At 40.7% G+C, this 14,074-nt stretch overlaps 1 protein-coding gene and 1 non-coding gene across 3 annotated transcripts; one reads left to right on the top strand and one right to left on the bottom strand.

The window, feature by feature from the left end:
* Positions 1-716: 716 nt before the first annotated feature.
* On the bottom strand, positions 717-798 carry TRNAL-AAG. Its single transcript has one exon. It is a non-coding gene; the product is annotated as a tRNA-Leu (tRNA).
* Positions 799-3,164: 2,366 nt separating this feature from the next.
* TMEM33 (transmembrane protein 33) lies at positions 3,165-12,810 on the top strand. 2 transcript variants are annotated; one of them, XM_014957826.1, is made up of 8 exons: positions 3,165-3,222; positions 3,297-3,361; positions 4,502-4,596; positions 5,019-5,206; positions 6,197-6,264; positions 6,984-7,117; positions 9,045-9,128; positions 10,553-12,810. In XM_014957826.1, the coding sequence occupies exons 2-8, from the start codon at positions 3,305-3,307 to the stop codon at positions 10,680-10,682; spliced, it is 756 nt and encodes a 251-aa protein (XP_014813312.1). In that variant the 5' UTR covers positions 3,165-3,222; positions 3,297-3,304; the 3' UTR covers positions 10,683-12,810. The 2 variants fall into 2 exon arrangements, with proteins under 2 accessions (XP_014813312.1, XP_014813311.1); XM_014957825.1 differs by having other exon boundaries at positions 3,165-3,361.
* The last annotated feature ends 1,264 nt before the right edge of the window (positions 12,811-14,074 follow it).

Raw genomic sequence — 14,074 nt, 5'->3', positions numbered from 1 at the left:
TTAGAGCAGAGACTTGGGGCAGGGAGAAGCCAATAGCTGAAACTCGATTCCTTAAGGTACAATTTAATGTCTTCTCTCAAGTTAAAGTGAACAGTAGCATGGAACAAATTGCTCAACGGGAGAGACGATATCAAACAGGAAGCAACAGCAGATGCAGAACAAAAGTGAAGGGGAAAGTTGGGAAAAGAAAAATTTATATAAATGAAAGGGGACATCTTGGCTGTAAAGGGCTAAGTACGATATTCCTTATCAGCTTTTCCAAAGTACAGCACTTTTTAAGCCATTAACTTTTGGGAATAAACAATGGCTTAACATTCTGCTTAAATTAAAGTTAATCTGTGAAAGACAACTTTTGTAAAAAGATAATATAAATTTAGTGCTATGATTGATAGACAGCAAACTACATGTAGAAATGAATGTTCTGTGTGCGCGTGTATTCAGTCCTTCCTAAATTACAAATGCTAAGAAATAAATACACACAGACATTGCTCTATCACCGTAGGTCTGTTTAAGAAATACACAAGCTTGAAGACTGATCAGAAGGGGTTTTTTGCCTTGCAACATTTCAGTCTGGCAGACAGCTGCATTTCCGTCTCTCTGCTCTTCTTTTGAGGTCTTTTATCCGTGACTTCCCAGTTCCTTTCGCTCGTTCCCATAAAACCTCCAGTGTACCCAGCACAGCTCAGAGCAGCCGGCTGAGAGAAGAAAAACACTCCTGGCAGCGGTGGGATTCGAACCCACGCCCCCGAAGAGACTGGAGCCTTAATCCAGCGCCTTAGACCGCTCGGCCACGCTACCTCGGTGCTTCCTGCATACAGTGATCTTTTCTTCTCTAATAAGGAAAATAATCTGGTAACGGTGAGACTTAATTTACGGGGTAACATTCAAAGTCTTAATTGTGGTTTAGCCGAAGGGTTTGTCAGTCTTTTCGTGACTCATTTGAGACCAGGCAGCAAACACACCCAGAGTCCTCATTCTCTGGTGCTGTTTAACCCCAAGAGTCTCCTCCACGTGCAGAAAAAATGGTCCCAAACCAGCAGGTAGCTCTTTGTGCCTGCTTTGCAGCCACTTTAGTAAGAGACGAACGGCTGGGAAGACAAGGGGAAAATCATGTTCTGCATCTTCACTTTAAAAAGTGTTAATTAGCCTCAAGCCTTAGTCTACTTGTAATTGTTATGCTATTAGAATCCCTATCAGCTGGCTCTTCTTTTGCTCCTTCCCCATCAACCTACATCATTAGACATTCTCCTGATGTCTTCCCAAGTCTCTTCCAATCAATCTTCAAGTTCAATCATCGTAAGCCAGAAATGAGGCTGATTGTGGATGTTGATTCCAACATCCTTGGTCACAAAAAGATGGCTTTTTTTTTTTTTTTTTTTTTCAGCAAAAGAGTAAATGAAAGCATCTGGGAATGACTGGAAACCGGAGCAGATGGCTTGCTGTCCTGGAACCCAGGCTGCCAGAAGGGGGAACCTGCTGCTCATCCTTGAGAGAGACCCAGGAGGACAAACCCCATCTAAAAGTCGAAGAAAAGTGTCAGTCTTGAGGTCCACACTTTGTTTTCTTTTATTTTGATACCATTTCAGCTGAGTTATACTCCATTTACAGACTTCCAGCTGAGAACAGAAACGTGTTTGCATCACCATCCGGTACAGATCATTGAAAAAAATAAAAATCAATATTAAGACAATGATCAGATTAATGAGGGGAGGAGAAACCCTCTCCAAGACCCTGTGAATGGTGTGGGCTGCATGTCGCAGAGCGAGCTGGCATCTTCTGCTTTGTCCTCCCATCAGCACCGCTGATAGACCTGCACTTGATTAACGCTCCTTACCTTTAAGGTTTAATGATTATTGACCAAAGACTCCAGAAACTTATTTCAAAGCTGCTGCATTTTAATTTACTGCTCACAGGATAAGTGTTTGGGCTCATGCAGCTTTGAAAAGCAGCGCTTTTCTTTTTCCCTTTTAACATTACAGGGAACTGTCCTGGTTTGAGGTGAACCAGCACCAATTTTCTGTTCAGTAATTTTACTTTTCAGCCAAACCTCTCCTAACTGACTGCTCTCTCTGAAATTAACAGTGTATTTTTCAGACAGTATCAGCTCCCAGAGAGACAAGGTTTGATGTTCATGGTGAGTGCCAAGGGATGGTACGCAGACAGGCTCCTGCTTACACTTCCTGTTGTGACAGCCAAGCTCAGCTCACTTTTGGTGTGTACCACACTGGAGAGTCAGAAGTGGAAAAGAGTAGAGGGGTTCCCACCTGTGGGGAGGAGCGGCCAGGAGGGGTGGCCCAAAACTGACCAACAGGGTATTCCATCCCATCTTGCCCCATGCTCAGTGCAAAAGCTGAGGGATCAAAGGGTCAACTCTCTTCCTTCAATGGCCGGCGTCCAGGGAGGACTCTGTTCATCTGCATTGATCCCGATCTGTGCGTTCTTGACTCCAGACCCGAAATCCAGCACTCAATAGCTCAGACCAGTCTGGGACCTTAGAATCCGAGAATCACCTGGGTCGGAAGGGACCTTCAAGATCACCTGGTCAAATCATCAACCTAACGCTGCCAAGTCCACCACTAAACCGTGCCCCTGAGCACCATGTCTACACATCTTTCAAATATCTCCAGGGATGGTGACTCCACCACTTCCCTGGGCAGCCTGTTCCAGTGTTTGACAACCCCTTCCATGAAGAAATTTTTCCTAATATCCAATCTGAACCTCCCCTAGTGCAACTTGAGGCCGTTTCCTCTTGTCCTATTGCCTGTGACTTGGGGGAAGAGACTCCCACCTCTCTACACCCTCCTTTCATGGAGAAGGTCTCCCCTCAGCCTCCTCCATGCCGAACACCCCATCTCCCTCAGCCGCTCCCCATCACACTTGTGCTCCGGACTCGATTTGCACATGGCGTCACTCCCGCGTGACGTCAGGGCGCTACCGCATCACCGGAGAGGCGACGGGGACCCCGGGAGGGTGCCGACCCCCAGGTGACATCACGGACGGGCAACGGCGAGAGGGGCGGCAGCGTCCCCGCCCCGCGCGCTCCTGCCCTCCAGCGCGTGCCACCGCCCGACGAGCCCCCGCCCGACGAGCCCCCGTGAGGGCGGCGTGACGTCGCCGGGCCTACATTGCCCGGCAGGCCGCGACGGAAGTGACGTTAGGCCATATCCGGCGAGCGCACGGCGGTGCCCGGTGCGAGGTGCTTGGCCGTTTGCGGCGCTTGCGGTGGGTCGCGGCCGGGGCCCGGAGCTCGGGAAGCGGCGGCGACGGCCCGAACTGAGGCGCTTCTCTCCCCGCAGGTGCGGCCATGGCGGACTCCACGCAGAACGGGCCCATGCAAGGCGGGGCCGGCGGCGGAGCCGTGGTAAGGAGCCCCCGGAGGCGGGGAGGGGAGCAGGCCGCGGCGGGGCCCGGCTCAGGGCGGGATGTGAGGGTCCTGGGCCGGCAGCCCTGCCGCTCGGGCGGCCCTCCCGTCCCGCTGGAGCGGCGATACGGGCCGGCCGCTCGCCTGGGCACCGGCAGGGGGAAGCGGTGCTTCTGCTGTCGGGTGGGGAACGTGCTGCTGCTGCGCCCCCGCTCTGCAAAATACCTCCACCGGGACGGATTCCCGGCGGCGGCAGCTACACGTCTGTGGTTGTGTCCTGCAAGTAAGGCAGCAGATCATGGTGTGAACACCCTTGCGGGTTACCCAGGTTAATTTCCGGTCGCTTTCATAAAAAGGGTCTAGGAACACAGAGGAAAAGAGCAGTCTTCAAAAACTGGTTCAATTTCAGAAAAAAAATAATATTAAAGTTTGAGTTCTTCCAGGTGAAAGGAAGCTGGTGTTTGTTTCTTACTCACCTAAAAGCCAAAAAAAAAAAAATATGCTGTGTTTCATTAGGGCCCTTCTGGTGCAGGGGCTACATGTGGTGTGAAGAGAGCTGTGGTGAAGGAGAGCTCCTCAACAGGAGAGGAGATCACTGTTAAAAGCTTTTTTCTTTTTTTTGAGGCCAAGAATACGTAGGCCAAAATGATGCCACCTTCCTTACAATGTAGTTATGCTAACTTTACCTGACTCTTTCCTTTTTTTGCCCCTCCATAAGAAGTGTGGAGGCGCAGGCCCAGGTGTGTGAAGTGTATTCTAAAAGAATCCTTGAAGCAATACATGCAAAAGTCAGGTCTAAAGACTTTGCATGACACATTTTTGAAGCTGGCTGTTTGTGAGGTTGGGTTATTTAGGAGAAACTACCTCCATGTGAGATCTTACCTCTGTATTTCACTGTGATGTACAAAGGAGCCTTTTGATTCTGAGGCACCCCATCTATTTTTGATCTGCTTAGTAACATTGGTGAGTCAAATTTTGTATGGAACAAAAACATGCTCTTTGCTTTAAGCTATAATTTGCTTCTACTCAAAGTTGTAGAGAGAGTTACAATTTAACAAGAAGGGAAGAATGTTCATTGTATGCAAATATTAAGATACCAACTTCTGTGGGGGTTGGGTTCTTCCTTTTCTCCTAATGTAGCAATTCCTGATGGCTAACAAGTTGGACACAGCAATGTGGATTTCCCGCTTGTTCACGGTTTACTGCTCGGCTTTATTTGTCCTGCCTCTTCTAGGGTATGTATTATAATATCATACAATAGCATTAAAATTTATAAAGTAATTACACTCCTTTTTCATAGAGTTGTTTTTCAAGTAAGGGTAGATTTCTATTAGCTTATTTGGATGCTTTTTGTCAAAACAGTTTAGAGATTTTTAGGTTGGTTTAAAGCACTTCTAGGTGTGTTTGGAAAATGTGTTGAGCAACTGAAGTGGGAAATGCATGTTTAGTGTCTAGTTATGGAATAATATATTGAGTTCTTTTATCTTTGGCACTTACTGTAAGTCAGTGTTTCCAGTTTTTACGTTGTATTTTGGTGCTTATGTATGATAGTAGAAATACTTCAGGTATTGTGGGATTGTGATGCAATTCTCAAGGGTGGAAAACTTCTGAGCAGGGGCTTGGTTCATATGGTAACATCTCCTCTGATGATTTGCAGGTTGCATGAAGCAGCAAGCTTTTATCAGCGTGCCTTGCTGGCAAATGCTCTAACTAGTGCCCTCCGACTACACCAAAGGCTACCGCACTTTCAGCTGAGCAGGGCCTTCCTGGCCCAGGCTTTGCTGGAGGACAGCTGCCACTACCTGCTCTACTCTCTTATCTTTGTGAATTCCTACCCTGTTACAAGTATCCTTTACTTGTGTCAGCCCGGGAAACATTTTTAAATATCTTCAAAACTTCATTCTTTTCATCGCCTATGACTTGAAAAACTAGTTTAAACTAGAATATGTTTGCTATTCATAGAACATGCTCTATGTAAAATAGGAGAGACTTATGTTGATTGATCCATATTCAGCTTAATCACCTCCATAACTAGTGCACTGCAGTCTCTGGCTGCTTGGATTTTCTTTTCCTGAGACTTAAGTTCAGAGGTTTTTATCACCAGCCTCAAGTGATACTTTGAGAAGTTGGTAACTTTCATTTATTACTAATACGTGGTTTACATATGACTCCTCACTGTAACTAGGACATTTATCATGTAGGGAGACAATTATTCAGTAGTACCTTTTTTAGTTAAGCTTTTAAACAGATAAAGTCTGCAAAAAAAAAAAAGACTCCTGTGGCTTGTCAAAGGTGATATGTAAGAACTGACTTTTCTTTGTGCCATTTCATATGTGTGCTTCATATCTTAAGAGTATCTTAATCTTAAAATGTCTCTGGCAGAGGAATGTTTACGTTCTTGCTCTCTAAAATCTGAATGGCTGGCACCTGCATGTTCTCTGGTAAAGAAAGACATTTTGTAGTACCTCTTAATAAAAAAATATTATGACTATGTGTATTTGATAGACTGTAAGTAGTAACCTCATGTGTGTCTTTCATGCAGAAAGAATGCATTTTGTTAGAAATGCGCTGGTGTGTAAGGGTGTATGTTGTAGTTTCATGTACCTATATACACACACATTTTGAAGTTAATAAAAATGCATAGTGAGGAGGTTTAGGAAGCAAAGGAAGAGCTATAAGTATAGATGTTAGACACATACACGTCTTAATCCAGTGTAGGTGGTTCCAGCCAACCTCTTGCCAAGAGCCATCACGCTGTGACTTGTGTGTTAGCATAACATCACAGAGAAATGTGACACTTGTGCCGCATATGATTTTCCTTATCACTTGCTTCAGTGAGTATTTTTCCCGTTCTGCTGTTCTCTTTGCTTCATGCTGCCACGTATACAAAGAAGGTTCTTGATGTAAGTATGGTGTGCTGTATGATATGATTAATACTGTTGCTATTCTTGGGGGTTATAAACAGATTTGAGTTGCAGCTATGGTTTCCTTTAGCTGCATGGGGAGGAGTTAGAATGAAATTGTAGTATGGAATCTCAGCACAGAGAATCTGAGAAGTCTTTTTTGGGGTTGGATTCCCCCTGTCCCTTTCCGTGTTGGAGTTGACACTAATTCTTTCTTCAGATGTTGTTCTTTGAAGGAAGCAAAAGCTGTGTAACAGTTACATTAAAAATTAAGACTTGTCTTTTCAAGCTAAACCAAAGCCTGTGCAATTTAATGTTCTGTTTCAGTAGTAAAACAGTGAACTGCAGGGTGAGGCTAGCAAGCCAAGTACGTTCCAGTTGAACCTGCTGCTCAATGAACTGCCTTGTGCAGCTTAATGTAACTCCAACCAGGTGCTCCTAGCTGGGCTATCTTGTTGCTATAGGCACTTCCTCCTAGTGGACAGAATAAGTCTTAAACCTAAAATGGGTGGGTGAGGGAATAAAAACATCTCATGTTTTTAATGGAACTGTATGTAATTATGGAGTTTTCTTTGGGATACTAATTTCAATAATTTTAAAGGATCTGGTGTTAAAATTGCTGAAATGAATTGTAAATAACTTAGTATTTTGATTTCTTTATGCTAGAGAAGATAGGTGTAACTTGTATGTTTTCTGGCAACTTTTTTTTTCTTTTAAAGGCACGAAGTTCAAATAGCCTGCCTTTTCTAAGAAATCTTTTAGAGAAACTGAATGCTAATCAACAGAATATTCTAAAATTCATTGCATGCAATGAAATTTTCTTGATGCCAGCTACAGTTTTTATGCTTTTCAGGTAAGAGTTACCATAAATATTTTCAGAATTAGAAACTTTCTACACACACTTTCTACTTTTTGCAATCGAGTTTTCTGCGAGTCACAGATCTCCATTTGTATGGTTCTGGCTGACCAGGGCTTTAACTCAGTTAAATTTATGTGATTCCCAAACTTCTCAAGTTGGTGCAGCATGACATCAAAAAGCATGCACTGTTACAAACTGACCACCTAAACTCCTCCCCTTTCATGGCATGGGTGACATTGTTGGGTCAAATGAAAGTTTTTCAGGTCTGTAACTTGCATTTTCCTACATTATTCAGTAAGTTTAATTTTGGTCAGTGTAATAGAATATTAAGATCTTCAGCTTTGCTGAAAATGAACTCTTATTTTTGACTACTGGATTCCAGAAATTTAAGTTGCATGAAATTTCACTGTGCTAAAAATGTGCACGCAGGAGTAGGTTATGTCCTCTCCTGTCTTACTTCTGACCAGTGACCCTTGTCTCCTTTGATTCCATTTGGTTTTGCCTGCTGTGCAGCCTGTTGAAGTAATTTTAGGGATCTTGAGCATATGCATGTTGGAATCCTACTGCAGTCATATAGGCATAACGACCTGCCAGTCACCGAAGTTTGGGTCCTCGCCTTTTAATATTTGGAGGGGGAATAATGTCCTTTGTTGTATGCAAGTCATAGCACAGCGAGAGCATTTGTCTTGAGTGGTTTCACAGGCAGCAGAAGAGAGGCTTTATCTTCTCGGAAGTTGACAGAATGCATAATTTGTCTTTATCTTTTGATGTGTCAGCTGAACACTTCAATGCTTCAGCCCTGAAGGATTCCCTTTCATTTAAGGCCATTTACCAACTGACAGATACACTTTGTATCCAGTATCTGAAACTTTAAAGCACTTTAAACTTCTCTTTAGGAGAACTTGTTTTTCCTCTCTCTCTCTCTCTGGAGAATTTACTATGTGAAGTGTTGCTACTTGATATGTCAGTGAGTAGATATTGAAGCTTATAAAAGATCGTGTATCTTATAAAACATTGTATAATGGTTAAATGCAGCTATTGTGAGAATTTGTTCTTTAAACTGTTTTAGCATATTAAATTGCTTGTAAATACTGTACAGGTGCAAGATTTCCTTTTTTACCCCTCCTGTAGCTCCCTTTCCTTTTCATTTTATATTTTTTCTTCTGGGTAAAGATATTGCTTATATTTGAAGGAGCCTTAGTTACTGGAACTGTCGTGTTCAACTTCAAATAGAGCTTTTTAATATTGTGCTATATAAAGAAGCTTCAGTCATCAAAACTAAACCTATGGTATTTCTGTGTTTTGCTCTGTATGGTTTGTATACTGCCCTTTCACTATTTTACAGCACCGTCATGTGAAACAGCAGCTTTGTACAGTATCAAAACCTAATTTCAGTGTAACTAAAATAGTCGAGTAGGAGCTTGGCACTAATATCTCAGTACATCTGTAATAGTCTCTGGTGTGTTCTGAGAAGATACTGGAAAGATGGTCCAGATATTCCAAGTGCTACAGTTACTGCTGAAAAAAGCTTGCTGTAACCGGACCGTTTATGTCAGCCAATGTCTGCGCTTGACCAGCAAGCTGCTTCTTAATACTGACCAGGCATCCACCATCACTTCTGTGATTCTTTGCCCACCACCAGAAATGAGGCATACAAAAAAACTCCATAAATATAAAATCATTACAAGAACAGCATTTCTTTAATGGCTTCATTGAGCAGTTTTATTCTATAATGTAAGTTTCTGCTGTCCTAAGTGTCTGGTTATGTAAGTTTTTGTCACATGTAAATTATCTGAACCACTGTGACCCCAGTCTAGCTTTTTTTGAGCCTAAGTAGTTTGCTTGCTTTTGTTTGGAAAAGTCCTGTTTTGGGGGCTGTTTTTTGGTCAGTATTAAGCTCTGTTTCTCTATTCTCTTTCAGTGGGCAAGGAAGTCTGCTCCAGCCGTTCATTTACTATAGATTTCTTACATTACGCTACTCCTCTCGGCGAAATCCATACTGTCGGTAAGCAATAAATTGATTCTGGAAGTTAATGTTTGACTACATAGTGTTTAGGCATTCAGAAATTTTTTCATTGTGAAATGGAAGTGTAACTCACAATACTAAATCTGCAAATGGTACTTATAGAATGTGGAATACACCTGGATGCTAAAAAAAAAAAAGCTGGTTCAAGGTTACCTTTATTTCATGTGACTGAACTTTTCTGAAATGTACCACCATCCTTGAATGGGAACTTTCAGAATGTGCTTGCATAGTTGAAACTACGCTTTTGGGAGAAGAAATTATTTTTAATTTTAATTGTTCTGCAATCATTTTCCAGAAATATATCCTCATTTTTAGATTTCAGGTTTATCTGAGGCTATATGTGAACAGGCACTTAGAGCTTGCATAATGTTGACAGAAAAAAAAATAATCTGTGGATGATCTTAAACACAATCATTACCTCCTTTAGTTAAAACCATCAGTCAGGTTAATTATAATTAAAACAGAGCCTTATTGATTTTGTTTGAAAGTTGGTCAAGCCAATACTATTGCTTTAAACTTTGAAACCATAAATATTTCTGTGAGGATTTGCTCAGGTCAGTACTCTTTCAAAATGTTTCCTATGACAAGCATTGTGTAGCATAAGATTTTTGTGAACATACTTGCCAGTCTGACCACGACTTGATTAGAAAATGGTTTGCTATAGTACCAAGGAAGTGGCTTTGGCTGCCAGAGTATGCAAAGACAGGTCTGAGAATCATAAACTTAATCGTCTCTTATTCCCTGCTATTTTGTAAGAAATCAAAAATCTATCTTGGAAGATTTTTTTTTTTAACAAAAAAAAAAAATTCTCTGAAGGCACTTTACTACTTTGGTATCTGAAAATAATTTTGAAAATAAGTCGTGCAATGCTAAACCTCACTCTCAATAGAAGTAGTTCATCCAAGATGTTCTGCTGGCATTTATGTCATTTTAAGGGGAAACTGGTGTTGTGGGTTATATTTCTCATGTCTGTCTTCTGATAGTTGCTTCTAGAAGGCAGGATTCTTGCATTCTGGCAAGAAGCAGCACAAACACACAATCACCTCCCAACTCCTTACAGTATTTCTGATTTAAAAAAAAAAAAAAAGAATAATGCTTTATAGTGTGGTGGTGTTTTGTGGTGTGGTGGTGTGGTTTTTTGTTGTTTTTTTTTTTTTTGCTTGAAGGTGGAATTTTTCTGCTGTCTTTATATTCAGCTGGAAGCTGCTGAAGTAAAGTTAATAAGGACAAGAATTCTGATGCCTGTGCAAGTTACTGAAACACTGAGTTGATTTAAAGAACTTGCTAACTAGAGTGTGTGGAGGGTGTTGAGAGAGGAAGTGAATGAAAAAGAGATTTAGATGATACTTACTTCTGATAAATGCTGTAGGATTTTAAAACTCTCCTTAAATCTGATTTTTCAGGACTCTCTTCACCGAGCTGAGGATTGTTGTTGAACACTTAATAATGAAGCCCTCATGCCCTGTTTTTGTAAGAAGACTATGCCTCAGCAGCATTTCCTTTATAAGCAGATTGGCACCAACTGTTGCATAGCCAAATTTCAGGCACTTGTGTTTTGTGAACATTATAAGCAGCTGGCACTTCTGCTGATGATTATAAATTTCTGGTTTTACACTGATTTCACTCCAGGCTGTATAAAAATGTGTATATGCTTTTCTTGGAGATGATCTGAAATTTAGCATATCGAAATTACTGTGCTGTATAGCTAATTGGTGAAAAAAAGTTGCTGTGTTCTATCCAAAACATGCCCAGTCATACAGAATTGTTTTTTTTTTTTTTTTTGAGGAATCAAGGATTGTTTGAGGTTGATTAAAACTTTAAGAAGTCTGTACTCAGTGGTTTATGATAGCTTGAACAACAGCTACTGCAGGATGTCTCCAGTAGATAGCAGTTGGTACACATACCTATGCAGTACACTTTGGACAGTATTCTTCTGCTTACTAAATGTATCTGTAGAAGCATTTTGTCTAAATTACTAAGTGTAAAGATACGGCCCACTTTCAATTTAACAAGAGGGATTAAAATCTATCAAGCTGACACAGTTAACACCTTTTCTGAAGGAGAGACTATTTTTATTAATACTACTTCAAAAGAACTCTTCTAAGTTTCTGCATCGTGACAAAGTTTTACATTACGTTGTTGGAAGAGATCTCAAGACTCTGATCACGGAAAACTCTGTGCAGTTATCTTGTCATAACAAAATGTTTTACCAAGCCAGATTGCTGACCTGTAGGCTTTTCAGACAAAGATGCAGTGCTTAAACTTTTAACCATCTCTTAAGTGAACTAATCAATGTAAACGAAGTAACTTTCACAAAATCATTGCAGATTTTTTCTTGTGTCCACACAAATGTGGGACTGCGGTAGTTCAAGCATGTCAGCTTTTTAGAAAATTAATCTGTGGCAAGCTCTGTATAAATTGTTCTTCCAGTTTCTGAGACTCTCATTGTGACGGGGAATTTGCTTAAAGGATTGCACTTGTTTAGGCAGCTTCTGAAACAAATGAGTGTAGGATTTCTTGGCATAAATCCATGTGATTGCTGATCTGAAGCCAGTGTCATACCTACAGAAGTGAATATTCAATTGAGTGCTGATTATGCATTCACCCAGCAGCTAAAAGGTAGGTCGTGGAAAAAAAATGTTATGTCTGAACACAACTTCTTTCCATAAATTCAAGGCAAAGTATTTGCCTAATCTTGTGTAATTAATGTACTGCATAAATACTAACTGCATAAAATTTAATGGGTTTCATTGGATTTTTGTAAACTTCTATAGCACTGTACTTAACTATTCTTCCTTGGTCAGAAATCTTAACGTGAAACGCTTTCGGAAACAGTCTTGAAGCAAAGTATTTTCCTGTAACTATTGAGTTACCTTATTTGTGATGTGGATATCATTCAGACTTTCCTGTTGTGTTAGTTTGATAGATCAGAGCCATGTATTTATATACTTATTTTTTGCTCAACCTCTTGGTACTGATGAACCAGTTGGTAATTGAATATGATATTCTTTGACTACTTGTCTTGCTCTCTGAACATGATTAGCTATTTATAGAACTCTTGCACACTGCAGAAGCAACTGCATGCAGTAATGCTCTACAGCTGCTAAAGACTTGAACGAGATTCACTATATGTATATCCTGTAATTTGAGGATTTTATAAAAACTAAAATTTCTACTGCAATAAAAGGAGTGTTAAATGTAACTTGCTAGGCTCTTTAAGCTTATTTTCTCTCTAACAGAACATACTGATGCTTGAACCTGGAAGTTGAGCAGAATGCTGTCCTGTGTGTATGTGTGCATGTTCTTACATTCCCACTGCTGCTTCTGAATTGGGATGTAATGTCTTGTGCGTTTCTAAAAGATTTTACAGGGAATTTTTGCCTTATAAAGTGCAAAAATTTGTAACTCTTTCCTTCAAAATTTAACCGAAGAATAAGCACTGCAACAATACTCTCTAATCAGAGCAGAAATCTAGACCTAATTCTTGCTGCTTCAATTCTTCAGCGCTGTTCTAGACCCTTTTTCATATTACATGGTATATTTGTCAAGTGGTGACATCAGACTCTGTTCAGCTCTTTGCACCGTGATCTAAAAATTAATTTATCATCTAAGTTGTTCTGCCATACTGGAAGGCAAATAAACACTTTTGTAATTAGTGTAAGCAAAATGTGTTACTTCTGAGCAAACTTCTTTTGTCTAAGACTGCTCTTAAAGGTGCAGTCTACTGTTCTTTTAATTGTATACTGCTATTAAATTAGAGAAAAGTCTAAATTGGATCTGATGTATTCTAACTGAAGGATGCAAAGTCTTGAGATGAGGGAGATTAAACAGAATAAGTGAATGAGATTTCAGTTGAGAGTTGAAAGTGCAAAGAAGTAGAGCTTATATGTGAATATGAAATTTCTTGTTAATTTTTTCTATTAAGTCTTAAAAATACATCAAGAGGAGGAATATCTTTCATAAAAGGGATTTGATTTGGCTAGTAGTATGTTCTTGGCTTTGCAAGGAGTTGCTTTACAAATGAGGCCTGGATTTTACTTGTGGCCTGGTAAAACTCACTTCTGTGATGTGCCAAGAAAACATGGAATGATGGGGTAAGAAAAACTTCCAAGCAAAAGTAGGGCATCTGACCTGCACTCTGCATCAACTTTGATTTTTACTTTAGCTGTCTAAATGATAACACCGAGTTTCCTTAATGCTGGCAAAAAACATTCTGTCCTTGTGCTTGCTTCCTTACCGCAGTTTGTGACTGTTTCAATACTGATGATTAAATTAAAAACATGAAATGCTGGTTGTGTCCTGATAGCATGAGATTTTTTAGGTTAAAAACTATGTTTATGCTGCTTTGCTGCCAACAGCTAGCCGTGATGCAGAGCCTGTAACAGAAATCTGTGGTAGAAGAGAAACTTTGCAACTGACCATAAAATGCCTGCCAACCCCAAATGTGAAGCAGAGAACTTGTCCTGCTGAAAGTTTGTCTATCTAAGGTGGTAATTGTTTCCACTGGTATAAATCACACCAGTCACTGCTTTTATCATCTTAGCTTTCCTAAGTTAAAGTGCCGTTGCGTAAATTCTGTGGGCAGACCCCCCCTTGCTGTGCACAAGCTTGCTGTACAAGTGATGCTCCAGCATAAGAGTTGTCTGTTCTCAGCTGTAGATAAATAAAGCATCAGGGCCCACTGGGTCTGTTGGAGCAGCTGATGCCAGCTGGGATTTCTTGCACACAAAGTAATTCACTAGTGCATCCATCCTTTCCTTTATTGACTCTTATTTAATTTTCTACTTCTACTGTCACTTTTGTTCTGTCAGTTTTATGTTTTGCTCCTTTCTCTGATGGATGTTCAAGGGGAACAATATCTGTTAATATTTTAAGTTACACATTCTAAGGATTTTTTTTTTAGTATAATTATGAGCCACTATTTG

Source organism: Calidris pugnax, unplaced genomic scaffold (assembly GCF_001431845.1).
Source record: "Calidris pugnax isolate Ruff unplaced genomic scaffold, ASM143184v1 scaffold349, whole genome shotgun sequence".
In the NCBI taxonomy this organism is placed as follows: domain Eukaryota; kingdom Metazoa; phylum Chordata; class Aves; order Charadriiformes; family Scolopacidae; genus Calidris; species Calidris pugnax.
This window is presented reverse-complemented; position numbering and strand designations above follow the sequence as displayed.

Excerpts from the sequence above, each read along its gene's own strand:
- TMEM33 (XM_014957826.1), top strand. The coding sequence starts at position 3,305 with ATGGCGGACTCCACGCAGAACGGGCCCATGCAAGGCGGGGCCGGCGGC. Across the intron at positions 3,362-4,501 it reads GGGCCGGCGGCGGAGCCGTG|CAATTCCTGATGGCTAACAA; the intron begins GTAAGGAGCCCC and ends CTCCTAATGTAG. Across the intron at positions 7,118-9,044 it reads ACAGTTTTTATGCTTTTCAG|TGGGCAAGGAAGTCTGCTCC; the intron begins GTAAGAGTTACC and ends ATTCTCTTTCAG.